This window comes from Glandiceps talaboti, chromosome 1, assembly GCF_964340395.1.
Source record: "Glandiceps talaboti chromosome 1, keGlaTala1.1, whole genome shotgun sequence".
Classification (NCBI taxonomy): Eukaryota; Metazoa; Hemichordata; class Enteropneusta; family Spengelidae; genus Glandiceps; species Glandiceps talaboti.
Genome location: NC_135549.1, coordinates 2,170,319 through 2,192,128, shown reverse-complemented (window position 1 = coordinate 2,192,128; position 21,810 = coordinate 2,170,319). Strand labels below are relative to the sequence as shown.

Sequence of the window (21,810 nt, the reverse complement as noted above, 5' to 3'; positions counted from 1 at the left end):
GACCAAATTAAGGTGTGGTTTCATCTACCAAATAAATCGAGTTGTAATCAGGGAGACCATCTCGTGTCCCAAAATTCAGAAGTCAGAATCAAATCAAGTTTTGTGCCCACTTCAACCAGAATATTAAACCAAACTAGATGATAAAGTTATTTACTCTGCATTGCTTTGGTTTAATCAACATCTCTGACTTACTCAGGTCTAAGCAGTGTTAGTAATATTTAGAAGATGTTAAACTTTGTAATTTGTAATTTGTAGTGTGTATTTGGGAGTTTTAAAGTTCGTATTTCGGATTTTGAGACATAAATCTTGTGTATATTTCTATATCGTTATCTTCATCGGTATTTCCATATGTGTTTAATGTATGAAACAACCACGTCACCGTAATTTCTCTTACGTGAGATAAAAAAGTTTTCTTGTATCTTGTATAAAACCAGGAGATAACTTTTAAATCTAGTAAGTTCTATGTTCTGGATCTGAACACTTACTGTCACACTATAGTATCGTTTACTGTTGAACAAACTTCATCTTTTGGTGGCGTTTCCACAACAAAGTTTGGGTTGGCTGGCTTGGTCTCGAAGGATGATAATGAACGAATGACCCACCATGATATAACACAACTTTATACGTAACAGCAGTGAACTGCTTGGTCTCGATGGATGACAATGAACGAATGACCCACCGTGATCACAACTTTATACGTAACAGCAGTGAACTGCTTGGTCTCGATGGATGACAATGAACGAATGACCCACCGTGATATAACACAACTTTATACGTAACAGCTGTGAACTGCTTGGTCTCGATGGATGATAATGAACGAATGACCCACCATTCATGATATAACACAACTTTATACGTAACAGCAGTGAATTGCTTGGTCTCGATGGATGACAATGAACGAATGACCCACCATTCATGATATAACACAACTTTATACAGCAGTGAACTGCATTTCAAAAAAGTTCGCTCTGTTTAATAGCAAGAAATAATTGATAACATTTATTGAAAGATTTGTGAAAAGAAAAGAACAACAGTTTTTTTTTGGTAAAAAAGATGATAATAGTATGATTCAAATTAACAATTGTGTACAGTTCCTTGTACCATGTGAGTTAATGGTACGACTACAAGGACGAATAACCCGTAGATAGAAGGACTTCGGGGAAATTGAAAGTGGAGGAAAAACTTGTATCGTATGATATGAAGGGATATTGTCTACGAGTCTTTTGATTCCAGGAAATAGCATTGGCAGTATTCCATACTACATTCCATACTACTATCTATCAAATAGACTCTGCCAATACGTTTGAGTTTGACTCTGACATGTACAACGGGTGTGTTTTACAAAACTAATTCCGAACGATATCGTATATATTTGACACACATTGGCAAAGTCCACACAAGGTAATCGCTAAACTTGATTATTTTGGCTGCAAGTTTTGACCAAGAATCACGTGTTAGTATCAAGTTGACCAACCTATGCCAACGGTATGAAATAAAAGCGTGTTTTTTCGTTTGCATATGGACAATGTTAAAACACTGAACCCACCTAGTACCTGTTTAGTTTGTTTATTGGCGAGGATTCAGGTCAATTCACAGACGATTGCCCCTTGACCCACTAAAACAGACCACTACAAACTTTATGAAGGTTTTAACGACAGAAAGTCTCATTTTAAAATAAATTTACATACAATGGACCAAATTTAATAGTCCTGGGGTGATAAACAGAATGAACATCTGATGGGTGAAAGGCTACATTTTCACAAAATAAAAAAAAACAGTTCATTTTGTTCTTGGTGTAGACTGTCGACTGTCGCCAGTCGCTCGCGCCTTTTTTTCCTCCGTTTTATCTAAACTCCGATCCGGCGCAACACTAGTCTAATCGCAAACTGATCTCGAGGACCGAAGGCCTGAGCGTTTTAAAGAGTTAATGTATACAATCCCACCAAAACAATACCAACACGAACACCACCACCACCACCACCACCACCACCACCAACAACAACAACAACAACAGTAGCAACAACAACAACAACAACAACAACAACAACAACAACAACAATAAGGGCAACATATGACAAATTTTGTCAGACTACATTCTTGGGCATACAGGTTTCTACTACTAAACTTTATAGGACAGACTTGAAATAGCAGTCTTAGGAGTGGGTATCAAGTTGGAACAAAAACAAATATTCATGACCCCTTTCGCCCCGGCAGATTTTTCAAAGCCCCCATTTTTTTCGAGGCCCCCCCCCCCCCCTTCCGTAAATTCTGTTCGTTCTCTTGGTAGACGACTGCTCCTGGGGTTGAAGTTGGTTCAAATCATGAGCAAAATATTTCGTGATTCCCCTTCAAACTATCAGAATATCCAAGACACCCTCGCACCCCATTTTCCCGTCAGCCCCCCCCCCCCCTAATTCTGCTTGTTCCCTTAGCTATCTGGGCTATCGTATGATCTTGCATACAGGTATATAGGGCAATGACTTGTGACTTTAACAAACAGCAATAAAACTTGAAGTTTGTTGTTGGGACTCTTAACAAACAACCGATATTAATGGATAAATGGAGTGAAAACGACATGCAAGTATTAGTATCTTGGATCATATCATAACTTATATTTACGTTTTATGTGTGAAGGTCAACGTTACAGGCTCCCGTCAAAGACGTTTAATTGTGATTTTCCAATGTTTCAGAAGAAAGATAAAGTCTGGTTTGCGAGAATGCGTGATACAGACGCTGACGATTCAAAGTAGTTTTGTGTCTTTTGTTGTAAAAGTGACCATGGAAACCGATGGCACTCTATCGAAATACTAGTACTATACGTTGCCGGGATCACCCCATCTAACCATCCCGCCCCTCACGAGAAGAGCGCCCACAACGGCTTAACTTTTAGTCTAGCAGGTAGCAATGACCAAACATTCGAATGAAAGGTTGCCGTCACCATCTGTCCTCATCTCATAATATCCATTTTATTATTTCTATAAAAAGTATTTAATATGAAATTGGGTTGAAAAAAACCTGAAAAATGATAAATAAAAGACTAGATTTGTGATGAATTGTTCTTCAATGAAATTTTTCCAACAAATTACTTTGTAATTTAGACACCAACTTGTAAATAAACTGTAATTTGTAAATATTACAACAAGTGCCATTTACATAATCTAATCAACAGTTTTCTATTCAATCAAATGCTGGTTTCTATGGCAATTTCATTGTCTTTATTTTTGAATTGAGGTTTCATATACATTGTACATTACTTGAAACAAAACAAATAGACTTTAACAGAAGCTTAATAAAACTCAATCTGATTGAAATCCGATGTGGTGAAAGCGGCTAGATGTCCTTATTTACCTCTATTCATCATGTTGTGACGTTTGTTTTGTTCGGAGTGATCGCCTCTGCTTTCACCACATCGAATTTCAATCAGATTGAATAAAACTGTACAACACAAACACAAACACAAACACAAACACAAACACAAACACACATATAGCAGCAATTGAAAAGGATTTATTTGCTATTTATCACACCCTTTTGGAGTATGATACAGGTACACAAATCTCACTTAAAACTTTTGACAAAAATTCCAAACCTTTCTGATATCCTGATAAATAATATGTATTTAGTAGCAAGAGTTCAATTTTTTTACATTCTTAAAAACTCTCTCACCACCTATCAATAGTCAGACCCTACAGACCTGTCCCAGAAAGCTCAGACCTGAACTGAAAGCAACGACAAAATTACCACCAAAATACTCTTAAAACCGTTGAGGGCGCCATCACAAGGTCATGATAGCATTATGACGCTATGACACAACAAATTCCAGCAAAGCTTGTAAGGGCACTGTTACAAAGTTCATTGCACCCACTTCTTACACAAAACCCCCTGATACAGACATTAACTTTACAAAAGCATCCCTAACAAATGGGCTTGAAGGTGTAATGTCATAGAATGGTTACTTTCCCACTTTGTAGACTATACTGTTTTAAGAGGAAGTAGCTACATATCTGTTGATGTGTTGTACATGTGAAGAACACTAACATTTAGAAATGCCCAATGATGGAAATACTACAACTGAGAGTAATATTAACACAGGAAAATGAAACAATGTCTTTACAGCATTACAGTAACTCCATTACTAGTTATCAGGCCATTCTCAATCAGTTATCACTTTAGCCAGATACACATTTTAACTTTGACTAGACGTAGTGAGTGGAGATGATCGTACTAATCATAAATCATATCAAATAGGAACTAGAGTATGACATTATTACTAGTTATCAGGCCATTCTCAATCAGTTATCACTTTAGCCAGATTAACAGTAAAATGTTTGATTTTGACTAGACGTAGTGAGTGGAGATGATCATAGTAATCATAAATTATATCATATAGGAACTAGACGTAGTGAGTGGAGATGATCGTACTAATCATAAATCATATCAAATAGGAACTAGAGTATGACACTATTACTAGTTATCAGGCCATTCTCAATCAGTTATCACTTTGTGTTTAGAATCTGGCAGTGAAATAAACAGTACTGATGCAAAGGACATAACATTTAAAATGTACGTCAACACACATCATTCCAGTGACCTTTGACCCCCATAACTTATAGCTAATCAGGACCTTTAGTACAATGGTATAAACAAATGATGTGTCAGCTGTGTCGGTGAGCCTCCAACCATGACTATGCCACAGCTCAAATCATACACAATGATGAGTCAGTGAATGGGTGAAAGTAGGTCACACACACATTTCTGAAAGGAATCAAAGCTTGCATGATAAATGACATTACCATACTTTTCAGTGCAGTTATAGCTCTGTATAAAATGACTGAAAAGAACAAACATGTCAAAAACGACATTCTGTATCTTTACTCCACTGAAAGAATTGTCTTCTACATCATCTTGTTAAAACTGCACTAGCTGTAACCGGAGTTTAATTTTTTGATGAGATAACCAACAATATATTAACTGAAAATTCTTAAAATACCAATTAGACACGTTATATGTTAATTAGAGGTCAATTTTATCCACTGTATAGTAAAAGGTTGCTACTGTGAATGCATAGGGGAGCTGCTTTTAAGGTATGGACCCAAAAATCAATTTGACTTGATTTATTATACGTTTACCTGCAGACTTACACCCTATGCCTGAACAGTATTCAGGGTGTACAATAGTACAAGTACATCATTGTATCTAACAAAAGAGTTTCAAATAACTGTCCAGTTACAGCTTGTGAGGCTTGACTGATGAAAGGAATACACACAACTACAAATCTCTCTGTCTATATCATTACCTCTCACATTACATCCAAATATGGACAAAAATAATGAAATTAATCATATCAAACCAAAGCTTTCAGTTTACATGTACATAACTCATGTTGTCCTACAAATTATATTTAAAGTGTCATCATCTTATCTACAAACCTCTGCAGTAAAACAGTCAAAAAGTATTGGCATTAACTTGACATACAACATTTATCAGTAATGAACCCTGCTTCCATAATTTCTATACTACAATGAAAGATCATTCCTAACTTACATTCTTGGTCAAAAAGTATAACATGTTCATGATACACGACCATAGAGTTAAAAGTATTGTTTTGACTTGTACAAGACTGACATTTTGTTGATTTCATTGGAGCTAAACAGTCACAATAGTGTTTGCTATTTTAAATACAATGGAAATCAGTTGAATTCAAACAGCTCTGTAAATATCTTATTAAAAGTGCTTCATTTTATTCATCTGGTGTAACAAAAATCTTACCAACATTGCTACATTATTTTAGCAGATTGTCACCAAATCATACACATTGTAACAATATAGACATATTCAGGCATGCCAATTGATTAAAATGTAACAATTGTACTTCAGTTCTTGTCATGCCAGATGATAACATGTAGCAATGCTAGTAAGATATTTATCTAGTCAGATGATGATTTGGTTCTTCTCACAACTGGCTGTCAGTGCAGTTGGTCTTAAATGTGACAGTTAGCGAATTAGATTGGTTTGCACTTCAAAGACAATGGTCCCATTTCACAAATACTTGTCTCCATGTACTGGTAAGTATTAGTATCATATTTACAAACCATATTTTGGTCATAAAAACAGATAACAATTATTTCCTATAAAATTATATATGAAATATTTTAATTTCTGCCACAAAATATCTGAGCAAACATACCGTACACCACACTATGAGTATGAAGACAAAATAATTGCACCCAGTATGAGAAATTGTTATTGAAAGTTAGCAGTACTCCAGAAACACGCTCATTTATCATATTCTGATTGAACAATTCAAGGATTTTGTTTTGGTAAACACACTCACTTTTACGACAGCAGCTGATGTTTTTCCAATCTGATTTAAACTTTTATGTACTTAATCCTTTTTTGTATAATTTTGTATAGCAACAACAGCTGTGGGTTTTTTTTCTCTCATTTGAATCAAATTCTCACATACTTATATATTTTCAAATATGACTTTGAAAGCAATATATACAATTAACATAACACCATGTGATGTTAACAATCACAACCTTCCTCCGATATAATTATATGTACATATATATTTAGACTAAAACCCAACACCTTCCAATTAAATTCTTAGCATTCATTTCATGAATGCATAATATAACTTCATAATAATAAAAAAATTTAAGTTTTTTCTTCACAACTTTAAAAGAAATTGTATTTGTGTCAACTGGACTCATTTTACAAACCTAAAAAAAGAGAAATTCCAATAAGTTTCCTAATAATTCTCTCCTCTTATTCAACAAATTGTAAATAGAATGTAATTATTTTAAAAACAATGAAACCATTAAAATCTGTTCTATAGTATAAAGTACAGAGGCAACAACATTGTTTGAGATTGGAACAAATCAAGTGCACCTTGGGGACCAAATTTCCCTCCAAATCCTCACTTTGCCATATAAAAGTTTGTTCTGCTCCATTTCAGAAGAATTGAGAGTACTCTGTCTGTAACGTTTTCAAGGAAATCAATGTTTTATCCCCCCCCCATTAACATGTCTCTTCCTTGTCTGTGGTGTAACACAGCATTGGAGTACCATATTGGAATCTTGCATGGCAAAATTTGGTAACCATTTAAAAAAAATAAAAAATACATATGATGATCCAGATTATTTCAACTGACAATGGGGGTTAAGATGCAAGGCACATACTACCTAGTCTACTAGCAAACAAACTACTTTTCTCCAGATTATCAAAAATCCAAACCTATCTGCAAAATAAAATGACTTTTCAGCCTGCCTTGTCAAGTACTCTGCCTACATACCTCTAGAGTTCAGCACTGTAGTAATGTCAGTGTTTTGACTGTAAACATTGTCTTTTAGTTGTCTCTGTCTGTCTGTTGGCATTCTCACCCCTTCAATAAGTATCAAAGACCTTGCCAATCAGTTATCAGTTCAGGGTAGGATTACCATCACTTCTGAGGGAGTTCTGTTGAAATAAAATGTCTTTCTCTTAAAAGTCCCCTTCCTCTTGAAGGTTTACGGATATCCTTAACACTTAATTTCTAAGAAATATTAACTAGGTTTAACAATTTGAAACATCTATGTCAAAATGAAATCATAAACTATGTTTGCAAGGAAGAAACATAAACAATGAAAGCATTATATCACCAATAAATAGTAAACAGACATAACACTATTTCCAATGTTATCTCTACATCTAATCATCAGTTTGGACACATCAAATCTACTTGGCATGTCTAACTGTAGTGTTTTTTAATAAACGGTCATATCCACAGAAACTTGCTTATTACAAGAGCTGTACACAGTGATGTTTAAAGGTATTTTCACCAACCATGACCACACAAGAACATGTAATACGTATAATGTGTTGCATGTGTGACATTACAAAGCATTATGTTGTGCAGAATCAAGTTGAGTAAAATGTGTGCTGTACTACATTGCAGCAATGAGTATGATTTTAAACAGTTAAAAGCATTTTGAAATATACGCTGCATAAAATGTGTGCAAAGCTGTGCAAGCAACAGCAACATTTCTATTGCAAGAGAAATTGAAATTTGAAAAGTTTTTCAATCAAAATCTCCAAGTTTTTCTTTCTGGAATGAATGAATTGTTGCTTCAAATGAGCAATGTACTTTTAGTATGGACTGAATTTTTGTATGTTACCTTCCACCATTTTGACAGTATTTCTTCACAGAAATACAATTTCCACGACCATATGTAAATAAGCACCAGCATGCAAATCAAACTCAAAACAAAAAAATAAAAGTAATCATCAGGTATAAACTAATTACAAACTGAAATGTACAATGTTTGTCTAAATTTCTTTTCATGTTTCTCTACATACTCTTCTAACAAGTTGTCAACAAATCTCGAAAAAAATCTGATATATCTGACAAAGAAGTTGGTTTTTAAAATAAATATATGGTTAAAATTTCAATGAAAGTTCATTGAAAACCACTCAGCTACGACAGGATCACAATCTGAGATACGCATGCATTGTTACCATGGCAACATTGTATTCTATTGTACATGTGTGTATTTCATAACAAAGCACAAAGTCAAAGAGTTCAGTTTGCGAAAGAGTTTAGCTGTTAGTCTACTCAATACAAGAAATTAGAGGAACAGTTTTAAAGAAAACTAATAGATGACTCCTTAAATTAATAAGTAGTGAAGGAAAGAATTACAGGAAGTTGCAGAGTATTTCACATTCTAGGACTATATTTGCGGAAACAGATTGATAAATGTGATATGTAGTGTACTGTAGCCATAGAGAGAAGATGAGGTCCATCATTCAAAGACAAGAGGAAACACAGAACTATCTTTTCCATTGTGTTATACCAAGTGCATATATACCTAAACCATGGCCTGGCCGAGATAACTCTCATATATGATATCACTTTTTGATATTTTGTATTGTATATATTTTGTATAGCTAAAAATATTTGGTATGTTCTTCACTATTGTATGTTTGTTTGTAAAAGTACATATTAAGTTACGCATACATTATGTAATTTGTTGAAAACACTGTCATACATTGTACATTTGCTGACGACAGCTGATACTACAGTCATGTTCTCTGATATCAGTTTTGATTGATATTGTTATTCACGGTTCTGACAGACTCGAGAGTGACAGTGTATGTATTCCGTAAATCATGTTCATGAGCCATTGAGATGGACTTTGAATCAATCAAGCCTCTTCAGTGTTTGAATCGTCAGCTCTATTGATGACAAGAGAGCTACTGTGACCATCAAACTCAGTACTGTCATAGCCAAATGATAACTCTTTAGATGAAGTACTGTAAGAGTGAGGCATGTTTACCTCGCCGTCTTCACCATCGTCCACTTGGGCCTTGTATGAAAAGAATATGGTGGTAGCTGGAGTTCTGTGGAGACGACAAAAAATAACATCATAAGACTTAGAACTGGGCATATAACATAATGTACAGGATGATTGCACAATTTCACACAAGCTCAATAAATGAACTTCATTCATGGGGGTGGGGTTGGTGGTTGGGGGGTGGGGGGAGGGGGGTTCAGCCATCAACGCAATTGCTGAACTTCATTTTTGCACTTCTAACCGACAAATGACCACAGAACAAGTACATTATATGATTCCTGTATCTTTAATTTACTGTCAGTAATTTCTGATAAAACTTATAATTCCACAGACAGATATGCAAGTTTTAATCTTATTGTCAATAGCCAATTTGTAATGCAAACAGAACATGCTAAGATACCAAGGACTGTGGGATTATTTGTACTTAAAAGTATACATATGTGTCACTTTCATGACCACTGTGTGACCATGAGATTTACATCAGTGGGTGTTCAAAAGATATTTAAAAAAATATTAAATCTAAGAGAGAATTTGAAATCTCTTCAATATTAAGTTTAGCTCACTTTGGAAACCAATAAAAATGTCAATCTTTGTTCTTGGAAGAGGTATTGTGGCAATTAGGAGCACAACAGTTGGACAGAATGTTGACAATTACTAAATGTTAAAGTTACATCAAGATGGCACCTAGCATATTACTTCTGATGTTGAACAAGGATCATGAAAGTTGATCATTGACCATTTTGGAGTGATCGGAATGATAACCCTCCTGCAATAGTCTGAGTGAACAAGATTATTTGTAGTTACAAATAATGTGATGGATTGTTTACAACAGTGAGTGATTGACGTCTGTGATGGAATAATGTCACATTTCCCATAATGCGTCATTCAAGATGGCCGGATTGCTATTTCCCTACTACAGAAAGCATTTTTTCAGAAACTTCAAAATGAAAGAGCAGTTGGACTATACTCACTGAAAGAACTCTCTGAGGAAAGTCAAGTAAATCAGCGGAGCAAAACAGGTAAAATAGAGATATGTAGTGATGTCAACAATACTAGATGGACCAAAAACAAAATATCAAATGTTAGAAAAAAATTACATGAAACAGAAATGTGTAACTGACACTCACAGATTCCTATCTTCTTGTATGAATGCACTGATTGGATGATAACACTTGATGTGAAATAAATAAAAATATCCAATATATTATCGATACTTTGCATATCAAAGGCCAAATATGATGTTAGTCTGGAGGTAAATATAGTATACAGTAAGGACAGAACAAGCTACATGTCATTCCTTCTCAATTCAGTTTTTCTACTTTGTTGATTTGAAGAGCCTTAATACTGCATCTTGGTTGTAGATGTGATGTAAAGACAAAAGTTACTCTCTGGCATGACAGTCACAAACCATTAGCGGTCCAAGTGCAACAAACCCGCGGGCTTGCCTGGCGAAAACGGGTGTCATAAAAGTTGTTTGCATCTCTAAAGCTGTTTGTAGCGTTACTTATAATAGCCTAATAAATTGATAACTGATATAAGACGGAGATAAGGTTTGCCTCAATTGCAGTCCATGCAGACAGCCGAATAGAGGTTTTACAGCTGTTTACTTGTGTTATGTAAGAGCCCATCATCACATGTGTAAATATTGGTACTCTTTGATAACAAGTCCACTTGCTTGGCTAATGGCTTGTCCCAGTAATGTTACTTTTTTTGTTTTTTTGCTAAATATGTGTCCTGGCAATGACACTGCTTGTATGTTCAAGTTTATGACTAGATAAACCAGTATACTTACCAGAAACCTGCATCGACATCAACAAAAACTAAAACTGCACCTATTGTTTGTAGTAGATTCAAAATGGCCAAGATGAACACATACACATAAAATGACTTCTTTACTGTAAAAAAAAAACCACATAATATAGATTACTAATCCATACATTGGTGGTCAAATAAAAATTTAGGTTTCTGTTTAAACTTGGTAAATCGCACAAAGTTGTGGCTGTAGGTGCATGTGTGGACAGCATTAACAATGATTTCTATCTAAAATGTTACTGATTTATGTTGTTATTCCTTGGTTTGAATATTTCAAGGGACAAGGAGCAAGCAAAACCATTTGTGAGAATGTTCCAGTCAGTATAAGGATATGGAAAAAGATTAACAATGTATGATATTTGTTTCAAGTTAAGTGCAATACTTACTTGGAAGCTGAATTTTCTCTTTCAATTTTGTAAATGGCAAGATAAAAGTACATGAATATACCTAAAATGACAATCATATATATCTGGTTTTAGTGGTTTGCTACATCTTAATACTTTGAATACAAGCTTAAAATCTTGATTAGAATCAAACTGTATTTCATCAAGTTACTCTCATTTATTCCAACACACATACATTTTGCACAGTCATTTACTAATTCAAATTCACTTGTGAGCCATTCATTCAACAACCAATGGGCTCACACACTCACTCACTCACTCACTCACTCACTCATTCACTCACTCACTCACTCACTCACTCTCTCACTCCCTCCCTCACTCCCATCCTCCCCCTCCCTCCCTCCCACCCATCCACCACCCACTCACTTTCTCTTGACCTGTGCAATAATTTTTTTTCTCAAAAAGTAGCTTTAATTTTCTATAAAATATAAACTTCAAAACTCTGTTAGACATCACGACATCAAACTACATCTAAAACAAAGATAATTACTACTTACCAAGAAGAAGAACGAAGAGCTGATAAACCAGAACAGCATACCTCCATGGCCATACACATCATAGTCTTTAGAATTTGCTTGAAATTTATGATCAGGACGTACTAGTTCTAGGAATCCCTACAACATCAAAATTTACACAACTATTTTATTTCATTAAAAAGCTACAGTCTGTAACCTTATCATGTTTGACGGATTCTTTGTGATATAACGTCCAGCTACAACGACAGGTCAAATATGTATATAGGAACCGACATAGTTGTCATCAAGAATGTTTACTGGATGTGAGTAGATGTGAAGTGAAAGTAAGTGCCCCCTTGGATTAGATTCTCAAGAAAAAAGACTAAATCAAGAAAAATATATTAAATATTATAATGTATAATGTGCTTATCAGTAACGACACAAAATGTTTTGCTAAAAAATTGTGTTTTTCTTCCTTCTAGTAGCTTACATCTGTCAAATGTTCTCATTGACAGCCAAGCATCCTATACAGTTCTCCTTTTTTACTGTCAATGTTGATGAAATACAGCCATTACAGACATCTAAATCAGAGGCAAAATTGATGTCCAAAGCATCCAGCCAACTTTCATCATATCTTACCTGTGTCACTGAAAATGCTAATGCTATAAGTGTGGTACATGCTAGAACTCTCTTTATACTGGAGTTGCTATCCAAGTGACCAAAGGCAAGGCCAAATATAAGTACACTCAGCTCTGTGGCCAACACAAAAAACTTCAAAACCAACCATAGGATCTGAAATTGGGGAAAGAAATAAGTATTTGAATGAAATAAGTAAAATAATTTACATGGTATGTTTGAATTTCACAGAGTGCTATAGGGCATTAGGATTACATAGGATCATTCTATTGTTTAAATATTAACTTTTTTCTTTGGCTTTGCCAGACAACTGTTTTTTTTTCTCACCCACATTTTATGTAAAAGAGGGACAGTGCTTTGTGGTGACAATTAACAGTTGATCATATACACTACAAATGTTTTTAAATTACTACTTAGCACTCTGACAATCATACTTTGGTTTTTGTACGATATCATACAGTAACTCTATAAGTTTAACACAAGCCAAACGTCAGTATACATGTAGTCTAGAGGCTATCCGTGGCATCAAATCTCTTCTCACTACACGTCCAGCTCATTGAGGTCCTGAGATGAAATTTTAAATTCAAATGAAGCCATCCACACAGTCATTAACACAGTGTCTTTGTTAATCAATCACAAACTTCTGCCCAATCACACATTAGTGTTTATGGGGGGCATTTACATAATTTTCAAATGTGGTATATTTGTCAGGGCAGGATGCTACTTATACCCTGTTTACACCATTCTAACAGGTAGACGTTACCTCATTTGCATAAACAACTTTTGGTTCATGATTTCTCACTGAGCTAGATGAGGTGAAGGCATTTGATCCACAAATAGCCTCTAGACTAGTATATATGCTGTAGATGCAAGGAAACATCATCTCACCTTGTCAATGTCAGATCCAACAGTTGAAGCAGCATTGACAGTCATTGATACTACACATCTTGCTACACCGATAGATGCCACAACAAACACCTATAATAATAGCAATACACAATTTGTATAAAATTCTTGCCACAATTTGTATAAAATTCTTGCCACAATTTGTATAAAGTTCTTGCCACAATCTGCTTAAAACTCTGTAAAATGACCATCTCTGGCATAGACTTATAATGACATAACTGTCCTTTACATTTCCTGAAGTATCTAACCTGGGGTGCAAACAACCTTACAGTCACACAGGACTGAATCCTACATCTGATAAAGTACCAACAGATTACTTTCACAATCACAAACAAATATTTATATGTAAAGGAAACTTGAATATAGTCAGTTATCAACAAAGTTATGGTATTTCAAAAACAGATGTCATTTCAAGAAAATAACTTACTTCTAATTCTAACATGATCATCTTTGTATGCTAGGTTAAAATGATAACACACTCACCATTAAATAAAAGGTTGTAATTATAGGACTATTAGAGTTTTTCAGCTTAGCAAGTGCTGATTTGATGTTGATAAGGAGGAATAACAGAAATATTGCATTTGGGATGAGGAGGGCAACATCCCATGCACGGACTCTGAAATAAAGGAAATGAGAGTAAAATTAGTGATATGAAATATATTCAGCTAACTAACTCTTTCAAGAACATTCTGTCTTAGCCTTGAATCCAGGCAAGTGGAGATTTTAATTTTTGATCCAAACTCAGTGATGGGCAAATAACAAAATTCAAAACCCCCATTCCAATAGATTCTGCCTAATTCTGTCTAAAGTATTACATTTTTTTAGTTTATGCATGATCTATCAAAAATTCATACAATACTTAATAAATCCTCACTACCTTGAATTACAGGATTCATGGGCGAGTTGAAAACACAAAACTCAATTGTAAATAAGTTGCTTTGAAGTATATTTCAAAACTACTACAACATTATTGCTCCAAAGCATGGAAACAATATTTTCAGTTGTAATCATAAGTTATTAACATTTACTTTACTGATAAGATATAGGGTGAAATTCGTTTATACACTAATTCGGGCATTTTGTGGCAGAAACATGTCCCTCTGGTTGGGGTGGGGTGGGGGTGGGGGTTTATATTATTTAAATAGTCAGGTAATACTCATATCTATATGCTACATGGATGAGAAGCAAGTGTCACTGCAGCACTTTAACCTGGTATTTCACAACTCCTGTGATTCACTTTTCAGTCATCATTGTGTATGAAATACAAGACATTGACGTTGACAACAAATCTGACAAACACATAAAGGCTGAAAAATTATTGTTTATGCCTGTAAAGTAGGAATTAACCTAGTAAGAACTCAGAAAAATTGACAAAACAAAATTGTAATAGGGTTGATATTTATAATATTCATAATGTAAGCATGTATTTGCATTTATTGGAAATCCATAATTTCTAATTACTTTACATCATAAGAGAACAATTGTAAAAATGTAAATTGTGGACTAGTATTCCCCAAATTACACTAATTAATGAGTTATGTCATTTCTATAACTATTTAGTTGTGTAACAGTAACAATGAAGCGTGTTGAAAAAGTACATTGATTGCTTTTTCCCTTACGGTAATATGTCGGAGGCCATGGTTTGTGATGACCTCCAAAGAAAACTGGCAACAAACGGATGTTAGCAAGATTCTACAATAAAATTTGACAGATTGTTGGTTGAAGAAGAAAGATTATTGTCTTTGTTGTCATTTGTCGGAAAAAAATGTAATTTTGCAAAAATTATGGACATGAAAAATTATCAATAAAATCATTAAAAATAAAATTTTACTTGAAAATTATGAATTGCATTAATTTTGTATACTTTTCAGTTTGATTCATTATTTCATATATAAACAATTGATGCATTCAAATTATAAATTACTAGTACAATGAAACCAGTTTATTTCATTTTTCTGTGGAAAGAGGACTTGTTTCCTCTTCTAATTCTTATGCTCACTGTTCACTGATACCTTGTTCTGCTATAAAGTAGAATTATTCAAACAGAAATATCCTTATGACAAAATGGTTGTAATTTGTCATAATCTAAGGTTATGTAAAGAAAGAAAGTGATGTACACATTATTATTATTTATTATTATTTGACTTTATTTAAACTCGATAAATTGTTGAGCCAAAGGCTCTTCTCACACAATGTCGAGTATCTTAAAAATATTTACACATGACCCAATATTTAGCCTCACTGTTGTTGTTTTGATATGCGTGCCTGGCAATGGATCACTGGCTTACACACACATGGCCTCAGTGAGATGAGTACATGCCTCAGTGAGATGGGGAAACCGTTAAGAGGGTTTATACTAACTTCAAGGTTTGGGAACCAAAGGTGGAAAATCTTGCAAAACTTGTACACATTTCCATGTGGAATGTACCATCATTTTGGTAGGAACCCTTGTCTCAGCTAGTCACCCAATGCAGTGTAACACTCAGACTATCACTGCCACTGATTATAGATTAGTGCACATTTAAGCCTGTACAGAGCCACAGATTAAAGTTAGTATGTACACCTACCCGGAATCATTAATCTCTTCATATAGAATGGCCAAACATGGAGGTAGTGATGCATTGTTAGTATCATTGGATACAGGTATCTTAGTCACCATGGGATGTGCTACTGTACTGGTTACCTGGGTACTGACATTTATACTAATATTTGTCTGTAGTGTAGTACTGATATCAAGTAGTGGTTTCACTGCTACAACTTCCACTGTCATTTTTTAGTAATAATACTGATCACATAATTCACTGGCGGATAGAGTCGGTGTATCAATAACCATTTGGTAGACAATGTAAGATCACCTACAGGAGATATAATGACAATGTCATACACAATAATAATATTATAGCATGTGAACATTTCCATTTCAAGACTCTCAAAGTATTTTACTTAGCAGGAGAGCTAGCCATGAGACTTATCATTGGCTTTCAAATCCAGTGATTCTCATCAACCCTGAAATGATTGCTAGATTAAAAAGCCAACAACGAGTCTTTAGAATACAGGACAGCAATTCAGACTATAAGTAATTCTACCTAAGGGTGAGGTTTTTTTTTTTTTTGTTTCTCATCTCCAATGGAATAGTCAGGCGGGTCGGGCGGGCGAAATAAAAAAAAAAGGGGGGCAAGAAAAAAAAATGTATTTTTTCAGTTCTATTCTCTGTCCTTTCTGTCCTGTTAGTCTCTATACAGCTTCATTTCTCTTCTCTTTATTGAATTCCATGTTACAAGTCTCTTTCCTTCATTTTAGCAAGGTTGACAAGTCTGTAGAACAACTTTGTAAGAAGATGATTAAATACTTATCATCCTGATGGGTGTATATCTGTAGCCGTGAACTATTGTGTGATTTTATCAGGAGTACTAATACATTCGTCCTATTAATCAAAGTGGCATTGCCATCACTAACAATGTTTTCAAGTTATCCAATTTGAACTTTAGTATGTAACTTTTTGAAACACTTACGTGATTGTGATCAGTGTGCGAGATGAATTTTTATTTATTTAAACCATTACTTCTATGAAACATATTTCTTCAGTGTGAACTTGTCAAAATAATCCACCAGATAGCATGTCAAACATTTCTAGAACTCAGAACCCCTTTGGGATTTACTGTTTAAAAGTAATTAAAAGTAATAATGTAAACATCGGAATGTCTTCAAAGGTCATACATGTCATGGGTCATGAAACGCTATGGAGTCGGTCATTTCCCTGATAATACAACTGATTTAAAGCTAAAAACTGGTCAAGAAATTAGGAATGCAGTATGACTTTTACCAATTTTAAGTATAATTTTGAAAATGATGGAAATATTCTGAGCTATTATTACATTGGAGCAAAATGTACCGCGTGACAGTATTAATTTTGAGCCCTGTCCCTCATCAAACCTCAACGGCTTCTGCCATGATGAAAGACACATGCTGCTCTGACGTAACAAAGGGGGTGGGGTGGGTGGGTGGGTGAGAGGGGGGGGGGGGGGTTAGACGGCGGTGTTCTGCCAAGGTTTCCAACAAATGGGGACATGGGGACACAGGCCCCTTGGTTCCAAAAAGTGGTGTCATTTGACAGGGAGTAGGGTCAATTATTATTGTCTATGAAATATTCATATAAATTATCTCAGACCACTATAGAGATACTGTGGTCTGAGATATTCCATTACGTATAGACCATTACCTAACTACATAAAAAAATTCCATTCATAATAACAGTTCTCAGTAAGCTATTTTTTGAAAATTGTGTACTACACATTACACCTTATAAAAAGAAGGCAATTAAGATTATGTAATTTTAAGTTATATATATATATATATATATATATATATATATATATATATATATATATATATATATATATATATATATATATATATATATATATATATATATATATATATATATATATATATGAATGATATATTGTTTAGAAAGATTGGACAGCCAGGTAGTCACAATTTTTAATCTGAATATCAATGAATAGCAGTGCTCAAATTTATAATTCCCTTTTTTCAGACAAGGACAATGAACTTCAAAATAAGTCACAGTGAACATATGATTGAATAAAAACTTTGAGAAATCCTAAACTTGTAACCACTTGTTTCATTTTTAAAATTGTTAGTACACTGCTGTGTTTATCATTCCCTCTTCAAATTCATGACATTTTGAAGAAAAAAATCCCTGACTTTAAATAGTACCAAATGTGAACGAAAACTTACAAATAATAGTCAAACAAACTTTAAAATAATTTTTTTTTATTAATTAACCGTTACTGGCTGTGTATCATGATTTGGTCCTGCTATATCAAATGACAGCATAGTTACGTACCGTAAACTTGCAATGATACGGAAAGCTGACACTAGGTGTCCTTGAAACTCAGAACTTGAATCTTTAACTAAAACTATCAACAAAGTCAAAGTTGGGATGCTCTGTAAATATTACATTAATTTTTTTCTGATTTGCACAACAAGTTCGTTCTTCATGTCTGACCGGGCGCACATGCATCGGCGGTCTATAGTGGCCCGGCCATGCCAGTGATTACGCATTGATTCAGTGCCCAACATTCACATGTGTCACTAGCACTGTCAACATCATGCAACACGATCCCCTAACACAGCTTTTTCGGAATTAAAATAACTTGTACTCATTTAATTTAACCCATCAACAAATGAAATTCACAACCTGTCCCATAAATTTGGTTCACGAAGGCTTCTGAGCTGTGGCATGGCAGATAGATTTCCGGTAGCAAGTTCAGTGTTTCGCACACGTCAGTGAGTAGGTCAGAGGTCACGACAGTGACAGTAGACAAAACATGTGAGGAGAGACGTCCATTTCGACGTCTCATCTACTCCCTCTAATATTTTAATTTGTAGATCAAGTTTATCAAAGTTGATCTTTTTGTGGCATTTTTTATGTTAACAATAGAACTGCGCGTTGTCACTGTATCTTATATTACTTCTTGTGGGATTCACGTCGAGTCAGAGCCTAGCCTGGTCCGGCCGTGGACTTAGATAATTTTGATGTCTGCCGTAAAATGAATGCGCCAAAGCGACGCAAGGTGGGAAAATTATTGCTTCATTTGTAATTTTAGGGGGCCAATGTCGCAAGGTCGTGGCCTCGGCAGAACTGGCCTAAGACGCCATGGGGAACCTTACAAATTTGCTGTGCTCAGGGGTCGGTCGGAAATAAAAAAACTTTTTTTTTTTCTGATGTCGGAGCTGCAAATTAGGGTCGGTCGGGAGATGAGAAACAGAAAAATAAAAAGGGCCGCCCAAATCATGAATAGAGTATGACCTTAGGCTGAATATCAATACTCTCTATTAAAAATAATATCTGCATATAATATGTACATGTTGATAGCCTTATAAATAAATAATTACATATTGAGTAACCATGTAACACTTTATATCATCTACAGCTATAATTATGTATTTTCACTCTGTACAGAGTTAACCATCTGTTATCAAAAAACAAACAATACTACTGTGATATGGTCATGCACTTCCACACAAAATGATCTGACCTGTATCATTTAGTACCGATGACAGATTCATACTGAAACAATATTTGTCAAAACTTACATATATTATGTATATAGTATTAAAATGGCATCTGATTTTGGTGTACATTGGTTAAACCAATGAGAGAATAAATGCAAATAAATGGATCCAAGGTCTGACATTCATTCTCTATAAACATGGCTTCTTCTGCCTTCAATGTCCTAAACAGTTGTGCCATACCCATGTATTTGTAAAGTTTTTCCACCTACCACTAAACTCACACATACCTCAATTCCCTTTCACTTCTTAAATTTATGAATTTATAGTTTGTGACATTCACAACTCTATTTTCATTTTTTAGAAAAATGAAATGAAAATGAAACAAAAAGGAAAAAGAAACTAACTAACACTGTAGATTTTATATTAGCCAAGCTTTGAAGTCTCCTATTGTATTCACTACTACCCTGTTTTGTTATGCAGTAACTTTACAGGAAGTGAAATGCCCTGTGTGTCTCTTATTGATTACAGACAGGTTTGGTACTGACATAATGATGCTACATAGAAACTTGGCTATTTGACTTAACATGTTGACTTGGCAGCAACACATTGTCAAACCAGAAGACAGCAAAGTCCCCAAGCTAGTAATAAGTATGCTACAGACCTACAGTGACTATTTTCTGAAGGAAAAGCTCTTCACTCCATACACATAACTGGGCATTTTACACATACTAACATTTCTAATAATTATAAACAGAAGAAAGTTAAGGACAGAATAAAACTAATTCACATTTATAACAAAAAGTTCAAACATAATTCTTTCCTCACCATTTGAGATACAAAACTTTTTTTTTATATCACAATTATCTAAATATTTTGTATAATTTTGAGTACATGTATGAACAAAAATTACACTTTGTATCTAAATTTCATATTCAATTCTCAATTCTGATGACAGCTATTGTACTCAGTGTCAAATTTTGATAAGTTGCATTGAATATAAAATCTATGAATATTTATTTGTAATTAACCAAAATATTGAATGAAAATTGGTTGTTGCATCTTCATGACATGGTATACTATGTAGTTAAACTTACAGAACAATTATCAACTGGGTTAAATGTAAAATTACTATGATCTCAGGCACCAGCTACATGTTGTACCCAGTCAAATAGATACATTTCCTTATTTTAGTTACTGCACAGACTTTAGTGTGGGTGATGACGCGACGTTCAAACGTCAAACTCACGACATCTGAAACTTTAGAAATACAATTGTTCTATTTATTTCAAGCTTGTATCTTCGATCTTCAACTTACAAGCTAAAAACTTACATAGTGACTGAGATTTAAGCTATCGCACTGAGTCACTGACAGTGGCAGTGAACCCATTGTTTATGGGACAATGTTCCTTCACAATCACATCACATCATACCACATGATTATGACGTCCAACAATACACCACACCATTCGTTTATACGTTAATTCGGGCATTTCGTGTCCGCACATACCACTACTATCGTACCGTTAACAGATTTTAAAATACATTAAATACCTTCTGGGATTTATTTTCGAAATAAACTATTTCCAATTAGCAGTTGATTTGCCTCACGGTGTATACACAGCATTACAAGCATTAACGAGTAATAACGGGGCGTTGCAGTATCACGCCAGTGTGTGTTTATTTTCATTTTAAATTTGCAATGTACGTCAATCGTTCTACATGATAACAGTAAGTGTCACTCTGTTTATCAGTAGCGAGTGGGGGTCAGATAGCAACGTGTAAGTGTAAGCTGTGTTTTGTACCCTTTATAGTGTTAGCTACTTTGTGGTAACACTTCATCTGGGATAAAAACATTCGAAGTTGTACACAAATCAATTTTGACAAACGGACAGTTTCACACATACAGTACCTGTCTATAGACTACATGAATATAACGGCGATATTACATACAGTATGAAACAATTTCGATAAAATAAGCGACGCTGTGCAAAGTAAATTGGCTCGAAAGTGGCATCAGAACATTAAATCATACGATTAGAACGATATCTATGGAGGAACGAAAGAATATTTACGTTCGACATGTAAAAAGCTTACGTACCTGCTTCTGTGTTGTCTACTGACACACACAACCTGAAGATTTGCATTCATTTGAGGACGTACTTTCCTAACGGAAGTGACGTCATGGGTAGTGATCTATCGATATCGACGGTTTACATGACTGCG

The 21,810-nt window shown here is 34.6% G+C and overlaps 1 protein-coding gene across 2 annotated transcripts; it reads right to left on the bottom strand.

Annotated features, from left to right (window-relative positions):
* Positions 1–3,043: 3,043 nt before the first annotated feature.
* Positions 3,044–21,752, bottom strand: LOC144444725 (transmembrane protein adipocyte-associated 1 homolog). Of its 2 annotated transcripts, none has more exons than XR_013481869.1 (11): positions 21,686–21,752; positions 16,116–16,403; positions 14,032–14,164; positions 13,531–13,620; positions 12,646–12,798; positions 12,049–12,165; positions 11,534–11,594; positions 11,128–11,230; positions 10,307–10,387; positions 8,999–9,381; positions 3,044–7,461 (listed from the first exon to the last, which is right to left on the bottom strand). XR_013481869.1 is itself a non-coding variant. In XM_078134326.1 (11 exons), the coding sequence occupies exons 2-11, from the start codon at positions 16,316–16,318 to the stop codon at positions 7,423–7,425; spliced, it is 1,044 nt and encodes a 347-aa protein (XP_077990452.1). In that variant the 5' UTR covers positions 16,319–16,403; positions 21,686–21,752; the 3' UTR covers positions 3,044–7,422. The 2 variants fall into 2 exon arrangements, 1 of the variants encoding a protein (XP_077990452.1); XM_078134326.1 differs by having other exon boundaries at positions 9,318–9,381.
* Positions 21,753–21,810: the final 58 nt, after the last annotated feature.

Bases quoted from the DNA above. Each gene is read 5' to 3' on its own strand.
- LOC144444725 (XM_078134326.1), bottom strand. From the start codon at position 16,318: ATGACAGTGGAAGTTGTAGCAGTGAAACCACTACTTGATATCAGTACT. The intron at 11,231-11,533 runs GTAAGTATTGCA...TTTTTTTTACAG, and splicing joins AGAGAAAATTCAGCTTCCAA to TAAAGAAGTCATTTTATGTG. The intron at 10,388-11,127 runs GTAAGTATACTG...TGGTCCATCTAG, and splicing joins GATGTCGATGCAGGTTTCTG to TATTGTTGACATCACTACAT.